The sequence below is a fragment of the Saccopteryx bilineata genome, chromosome X, assembly GCF_036850765.1.
Source record: "Saccopteryx bilineata isolate mSacBil1 chromosome X, mSacBil1_pri_phased_curated, whole genome shotgun sequence".
In the NCBI taxonomy this organism is placed as follows: domain Eukaryota; kingdom Metazoa; phylum Chordata; class Mammalia; order Chiroptera; family Emballonuridae; genus Saccopteryx; species Saccopteryx bilineata.
In genome coordinates, this window is record NC_089502.1 from 101,584,653 (window position 1) to 101,592,949 (window position 8,297).

Consider the following 8,297-nt stretch of genomic DNA (forward strand, 5'->3'; position numbering starts at 1 on the left):
GGTAAGCCTTTTGATTAATCCCATTTTACATATTACAAAATTGAAGCAGAGAGAGGCTATGGTTTCCATTTTACAGATGAGAAAACTGAGGCACAGAGAAGTTGAATAACTTGCCCAAGATCAATCTAATAAATGGTGGAGCTGGAATTTAAACAGGATTTTGGCATATATTACCCCCCCCATATGTTGTAAGGATAAGTATTATTTCAGGAACTGTTTATTTCAGGTATACATGTCCATGTGAGTCTGTGCTTATGTTTGTGTTGGGTCGTAATGTAAATGAATACATTTACACAATTATTTTTGTGAGTCACAGACAAAAATATTTAGAAGTTACTGCTATAACAATAGTATTACTGAATTATACATATTTGACCTCACCAGAGATAATACAGGTTGCTCTTTAAAATGATCATCTCAAACCACATTCCTACATCACTGTAAGAGAATTACCTATATTCTATATCTTCACCTGAACTTAATAGCATACTTTAAAAAATTATTTAGGAAATTAAATGTAATGGAGTGACATTGATATATAAGAGTACATAGGTTTCAGGTAAATATTTCTATAGCATTAGAACAGTTGATTGCATTGTGTGCCCATTGGCATTACACTTTTAATATGCTTCAAATTCAATGGATGTGGAATCATATCTTATGTGATTTTAAATTGAATTTTTCTAATTTCTATTACTTATTTTTGCATGTTTTTGCTATTCAGGTTTTGCCTACTGTGAATCATCTGTTTAGATCCCTTAGTTGTATGTTACTGTAAAGAATAAAATTTATTGAATATTCTCACAACAACTCTCTGAAGGAACCAACAATTCAGATGAAGAAACTCAGACTGGAAGAAACCTTGCATCAAGTCACCCAGCTAATGGTTTTTTGAATTGGGATTTGAGTCCAGACCTAAAAGACCTATGAGCCCAGGACTTTTATTTTATAATATATGCCAAGGACCAAGACCATGTTATAAAACAAAATAGAGGCAGGAAATAAATAATTTTGAGTACGTAACCATGTCATATTTCTAAAACACAGATCCTTATATCCTCGCAACAACCTGAGATAAAACATGTTATCTCCATTTTACAGGTGAGGAGATTGAGGCTCAGGAACATGGAGATATTTGCTTTGAAGAAGTTAAATTACATCTAAGAAGAGACAAATTCTCAATTTAAAGAAGGATATAGAGAGGAGTAAGCAGCAGTACAGACATACAGGACAGAGAGGCTTTTTGGCTGCCTCTACACAGCTCATGGAGACAGAACTAGCATATCGTGGGGAGCAATATGATTACAACATCAATGCCTGTTCCATAGTTATAGTGCCTGTCCGTATATATTCTTGGTATGAAGTAAAGTCTTCCCACCAATCAGTCCTGCCTCATCATTTCCTAGAGCTACGGCTTGACCTCCTTTTCCACCTTCTCCTTAGAGCCCCAACAAACTTCTTTTCATTGAACAGAACCTGAACTCCACCTACCATTTTCTGTAGAATCCTGGTCTGGGAAGCCTGAACTAAAATGACCCAGTCCTGCTGCCTCCCATTAACCAAACAAGCTAGGTGAGCTCCCAGCCAGCTTCCACAGATTCTTCTCCCTCACCCTAGGTTTCTCTAATGAGGCCTACCAGGATCTCAGCACCTTCTATGGTAAACCAGAAAAATTCTAAGTCAGGGTACTCAAACAGAGCTGCACTTTAAAATCACCTGCAGGACTTGAAAATTTGTGATGCCCTGGTACTACTCCAGACCCACTACATCAGAATCCCTGGGGATGGTACCCAGGCATTCGTGATAAAGCTCCCCAGGTAATTCCAATGTGCAGCCAAGATTGAGAACCACTGTTAAGGCATCTTCTTCAAGCTCCAGCAGCTAAATTTACACATTTTAGTGTTCATAGGAACTTCTTGGAGCATTCTTGGGGACCCAGAAGTCTGCATTCTTACCAGTCACTGCAGATAATTTCACTTCAAGTCATCAGCAGATCGTATTTTGGGAAATGCTGCATTAGAGACAGTGCTGCATGGAAGTGGGGTGGGAACAAAAAGCCTCTGGCCCTTTAAGTACTGATTAAGAGACTTCCTTTAAAGCTGTGAAGCAGAGCAGGCTAGGGCTGCTTTTTATCATCCTAGTGGATAAGGTAAGGGAGCAGGTTCTGAAATGAACTTCTCCTTTTAAGTTATCTCTGGTTTCTAGCCTTGGAGAGCAGGAGGGGCATGCTGCCTTGTCCCACCTGCTATTTCTATTTGTTTTGATGCAAAGAAGCCATGTAGGGAGACCTAATTTTGTCCAGAAGATCCTCCCAGAGGGAGCAACACAGGGCCTGCTTTCCATTTTTTTTTCTTGCCCTAGACTTGTGGTTGTGGAGCCAGTATGCAGTTATCTGTATGACAGGAAAGAGACAAAGTGATATCTTTTGGCCTTGGGCTGGAACATGTTGCTGAACACGAAGCCTTTCAAGATGGTCCTCTTGTGTATCCTTAGAATTCTTCCTCTTTGGGGACTGGTGATATTTACGGGACACAGAGTCCAAATGGCAAAGGTAGGGCAGCCCTCTACTGCCCTAGTGGCTGAGACCCCTACCTTGCCCCTGATTCGGGAGCTGTTAGAAGAAGCCCCTGGCAAGCAGCAGAGAAAGCCACGCATCCTAGGGCATCCCATGCGGTACATGCTGGAGTTGTACCAGCGTTCGGCTGATGCTCATGGGCACCCTAGGGAGAATCGCACAATTGGGGCCACCATGGTGAGGCTGATAAGGCCCACGGTCAATGTAGCAAGGCCTCTCAGAGGTGAGTTTTTATACCATACTGTCCTGGAGGGGAAATAAATGAGGGAGGGAAGAATGTAAAGAAAAGAAGGATCTGTGAGTTTACTGTCAGGCTTCATTGCCAGGTAGCCAGGTTATTTTTTCAGCCTTGGTTTTCAAAGAATGGCAAACTTGGGAAAAGCTGATTCCAATCCTGCTACCCTTTAGTGCCATGGGGCCAGAGGCAGATTAAGGTTGGTTGAGGCCCCAGGCACAGAAGGAAATACTGGGCACCTTATAAAAAAAGAGAGAGACAGGGAAAATAAAAATACATGTTAACTATATTTTTAAATAAATAAAAAATATTATGCACTATTAATGTTAAAATTGCACATATAAAACCAAACTTGGTGTCATTAGAAAAAAGTATAAAGTTGGGGTTTTTTGGAGTTCTTCTGAAGTCGGGGCCCAGGGCGCATGCCTGGCACACCCACTGTTAAATCCACCTCTGTATGGGGCCTACCTGAGAAGTCTCTCCTGGTTCCTGGGGCAACTGAGTGATGTGTCAACTCCTATCTTTCAAAGATATTATTACTGCTTGTTATGTCACTGAAAACTGTAATTGAGAAATGCCTATATATTTTCTGTGGAAGGTTGTTTATATGTTTTATTCTTAGAAGGCAAAGAGTACAGAATGCTGAGTTGGGGAAAGTTACAAAGCCTCAGAAAGGATAAGAACAAGCTAACATTTGAAGTTCTGTATACCTGGCTCAGTGACTATCTGCCATTGTACTTAATCCTTAATGATAGCTACTATCATTAGCAGTCATGGAACAGTTGGAGCAATTGGTGTAAATTTTAAAGATAAAAAAACTTTTTTCTTCATTTTTTAAAAATTTATTGGGATGACACTTAACAAAATTGTACAGGTTTTAGGTGCTCAATTCTACAACATATCTGTACAGTGTATTGCATGTTCATCACTCCAAGTCAAGCATTCATCACCTTTTATCCCTTCTGTACCCTCCTGCATCTCCCTCCATATCCCCTCCCCCTGTCAATCACCATGCTGTTATTCATGTCCATGAGTTTTTCCCCTTTTTTTCAGTTTTGTTCAATCTCTCCACTATCCCCCTCTATAGTACCCCCACCTTGACAGCTGTCAGCCTGCTCTCTATGAGTCTGTCTCTATTTTGCTTGTTAGTTCATTTTATACGTTAGATTTCACATATGAATGAAATTATATGGTACTTGTCTTTCTCTTATTGGCTTCTCTCACTAAGCATAATGCTCTCCAGATTCATCCATATGTTACAAAGAGCAAGATTTCCTTCTTTTTTTATTATGTATATATATGACTGAGTAGTATTCCATTGTGTAAATGTACCACAGCTTTTTACTAATGGGCATCTGGACTGCTTTCATAACACGGGTATTGTAAATAATGCTGCAATGAACACAGTGGTGCATATATTCTTCAAATTAGTGTTTCATGTTTCTTCGGATAACAATAAGAAAAACTAAAGCACAGAGAGGTTGAATAATTTGCAAAGGTTATGAGGACAGTGGATATCAGATAGGGTTTGAGCTCAACTCTGTTTGATTCTAAAATCTGTTCATAACTTCTTAAGTGTTGAAATGTTATACTCCAATATCCTTGTATATGAAGCAGTTTTTAGATTTAGACCTTATTGCTACATTGAGTTTTTGGTACCAAACATACTTTAGAGTTGTCGTTGTTCCCATGATGCTTAATTCTGTTTTAAACATCTTCATTAGAACCTCTTCCAGGATAGCAGTAGGCTCCTGGAGTGTGCACATAATCATCCACTTCAAGGAGATCTTGGGAACCTGGTGAGATTAATATTGGGCTTTTGCTAGTCTCAGAGATGACAACAGACAGGATTTACACTCCTTCCTCTGAGTAAAACTACTTACATACCCCTATCTAATGTTTCCTGTGAGCTTACCAGGTGCTAGGCATTGGGCAAAAGACAAACATCTCCCTTACTCCTCACCACTCTGATATGAGGTAGGTAGTATTAACATACTCATTTTATAGGTGAAGAAGCTCAGACTTAGAGTAACTTACCCAATGTAACACAGTAATTGGTAAAGCTCAGTGTGGAGCCCAGGCTTTAGGTTCCAGAGCCTGTGCTTTTAATCACCGTGCTGTGCTGATTCCACAACAGATATTAATTAAGCACCAAGCATTGTGTTTGGGCTGGGTATAAAGAGGCAAATAACTGCTTCCATGACTTCTAGGTGACATAATGGTGGTACAGTATGAGAAATGCTTTGAAAAGGATAAGCAATAGGGTTCCCAGGACTCCAAAGAAGAAATAGTCCACTGCTTAAAACAAGCAAAGGGAAGCAAGGAGAGAGTCAATAGGCCTCATTGAAAGGGGTTTTTTGAACCAGACCTTGCAGAATTAGTAAGGAGACTATGTATAGGTATAGGAAAGTGCATTTTGATTAAAGAAAATGAAACTAGCTTGGTGTGGGTAAGAATTCACTTAACAAATATTTATTCAGTAGCTACTACATGATAGGCACTGGTCTAGGTGCCATCATACTGATGTGGCAAGATAAGCACAGTTCTCATGGGTGAGACAAACAAGTAAGCACAAAAATTTCAAAATTGTGGTTAAGTGCTATAAAAGAACAAAATAAGTTGTTTTGATAAAGAATAGCAAAAAAGTCCTCCTTTTACATGGGATTGTCAGAGAAGGAATGTTTGGAGTGGTGATATTTGAACTGAGGTCTGTAAAATAAGAAGTTAGGCATGAGAAGAGTAGAGAGAAATCTGACTTAGGCCAAGGAAACAGCATGTGCAAAGTCCTAGCGAAAGGAAACACTTCAACAGAAGGAAGATGAGCATGGCTGGAGCCTAGTGAATCTTTTGGAGAATGGCAGGATATGTAGCTGATGAGAGGCAGGGACTGGTAGGTCATTCTAAGAGCTCTGGATTTCATTCCTAAATGCAGCAGAAAGCTGAGAAATCAAGTTTATACAGATGATATCAGACTAGAAAGCAGTGTGTTTATAGAATTAGGCCAGTATCCTGGTCTGACTGTGGGACATAACTGGCATCTAAGAACTCTGGAAAGAATCTAGAAATGGATGACTAGAGAACAGAGCCTGATCTTTCCATCAGGAGATGATCCAGCTTAATCAAAATTTTCTGGAGACATCCTGGCCAATTGGCTTGGTGGTAGAGTGTCTAACCAGTGTGTGGAAGTCCCGGTCAGGGCACACAGGAGAAACGACCATCTGCTTCTCCACTCCTCCCCCTCCCCCTTCTCTCTCTCTCTCTCTCTCTCTCTCTCTCTCTCTCTCTCTCCCTCTCTCCTCTTCCCCTCTCTCCACCTTCCCCTCCTGCAGCCAAGGCTTGAATGAGCAAGTTGGCCCAGGGCACTGAGGATGGCTCCATGGCCTCACCTCAGGCACTAATACAGCTCAGTTCCTGAGTAACAGAGTATTAGCTCCAGATGGGGGTTGCCAGGTGGATCTCAGTAAGGGCACATGTGGGAGTCTGTATCTCTGCCTCTCTGCCTCTCTGCCTCTCTGCCTCTCTGCCTCTCATTTGATAAGAAAAAAAGAAAAAAAAAAGAGTTTGCCTGGAGAGCTATGCCAGGTTCAATTACACAAGATGTGTGAGTCAACTATTTCTCTGAAAAGTTCTGAGCAGACCTTCTAATAATCAACTAATAATATGATTGATCCTCTCCCATACACACAATATGTAAACAAAATAATTGTATATTTGAGGGGATTTTTTTTTGCCTAGTGCTATGAGTGATCTAAAAATGAAACACAATTTCTCTTAAAGGAAACAGATTTGGGCTCAAATCTTGCTTCTATCATACACTGGCTGTATGTTCTCTGGCTTCGCTGAGCCTTAATTTCTTTGTTTATAAAAATGAGAATAATAACTAGCTCATAAGGCTATTTCAGGTTAAAGAGCTAATGTGTGTAAAGCATCTAATATATTATTAAGCCCTCAATAAACAATTTCTATTATCATGATCTTGAGTTAATTTTAGGCCTGCTTACAGCTGTCACTATGTACTGAGAAGGTCTGTGAGGGAGATTCAGGCTCTGAGATAAAAAGTTTTTAATCCTCTGTTCTTGTTTCCTCTTACTTATGCAGGCCCTTGGCATATACAGACCCTGGACTTTCCCCTGAGATCAAACCAGGTAGCCTACCAAATAGTCAGAGCCACTGTGGTTTACCGCCATCAACTCCATCTAGCTGGCCTCCATCTCTCCTGCCATATGGAACCCTGGGTCCGGAAAAGCCCAACCAACCACTTTACCTCCTCAAGAAGAGGTTCCTCAAAGCCTTCCCTGCTATCCAAGGCTTGGACAGAGATGGATATTATGCAACTCGTTCAGCAAAAGCTCTGGAATCACAAGGGGCACAGGATTCTACGATTCCAATTCATGTGTCAACAGAAAAAAGGTATTAAGGGGCTTGAGCGTCTGTGGCATGGCCATTCATCCTTGGACACTGCCTTTTTGCTACTCTATTTCAACGACACTCATAAAAGTGTTCAGAAGGCCAAACTTCTACCCAGAGGCCTGGAGGAGTCTATGGAAAAGGACTCTTCTCTTCTCTTACGGAGGGCACGGCAAGCAGGAAATTTTGCATCTAAGATTGCTGGCCCCTCCCAGGAACGTAATGGGCCTGAAAGTAACCAGTGTTCCCTCCACCATTTCCAAGTCAGCTTCCACCAGCTGGGCTGGGATCACTGGATTATTGCTCCCAATCTCTATACGCCAAACTACTGTAAAGGAGCCTGCCCTCGTGTACTACGCTATGGTCTTAATTCTCCCAACCATGCTATTATCCAGAATCTTGTCAATGAGCTGGTGGACCAGAGTGTTCCTCAGCCCTCCTGTGTCCCTTATAGGTATGTTCCCATAAGCATCCTTCTGATTGAGGCTAATGGGAGTATCTTGTACAAGGAATATGAGGATATGATTGCCCAGTCTTGCACATGCAGGTGACAGCACAAGTACAGTTATCATAGGTTTCCCAAGAAATTAGAGTAGGATTTAAAATAAATAATTATCAATGTTAAAGCTTTAAGTGATCCTCTACATAATCTATGGGTTCTATTCCTTACCTTAGGTGTTGTTACTTAAGTCTCTTCCCCTGTTTATGATCTCCTCATGTTATAAAAACAGCTCTGACACCAAACATCAGTATGTTTTGACTACTAGTCAGAGCCCTTAATGTTTGAATAACATGGTCTTTGAATACGTCCTATTTTCTTGTCTTTTCATTGTGACTTTGTTAAAAGCCACTAGTCCATGATGATAAAACTTTAGGTATTGTCTTACCTGGGAAAGGTGGAATCTTTGTAGTGCCCATCTTCTGAGGATCTCTAGAAGATTTGGGGTGAAGAAGCAAACTGAGATTTTTTATTCCTCTTCCTTGCCTCCTATATTCTAGAAATAGTACCTTATCAGAAAGACCACCTGCCTCTGTGCTTGTATTGCCCTCTAAATCTAAAACTAACTTTCCTCAGATGGA

The 8,297-nt window shown here is 40.7% G+C and overlaps 1 protein-coding gene across 1 annotated transcript; it reads left to right on the forward strand.

Annotated features, from left to right (window-relative positions):
- The first annotated feature begins 2,443 nt into the window (after positions 1–2,443).
- On the forward strand, positions 2,444–7,768 carry BMP15 (bone morphogenetic protein 15). The gene is made up of 2 exons (XM_066250115.1): positions 2,444–2,798; positions 6,909–7,768. The coding sequence occupies exons 1-2, from the start codon at positions 2,444–2,446 to the stop codon at positions 7,766–7,768; spliced, it is 1,215 nt and encodes a 404-aa protein (XP_066106212.1).
- The last annotated feature ends 529 nt before the right edge of the window (positions 7,769–8,297 follow it).

Coding starts and splice junctions, on each gene's coding strand:
- BMP15 (XM_066250115.1), top strand. CDS start 2,444: ATGTTGCTGAACACGAAGCCTTTCAAGATGGTCCTCTTGTGTATCCTT. Junction 2,799..6,908: donor TGTAGCAAGGCCTCTCAGAG/GTGAGTTTTTAT, acceptor TTACTTATGCAG/GCCCTTGGCATATACAGACC.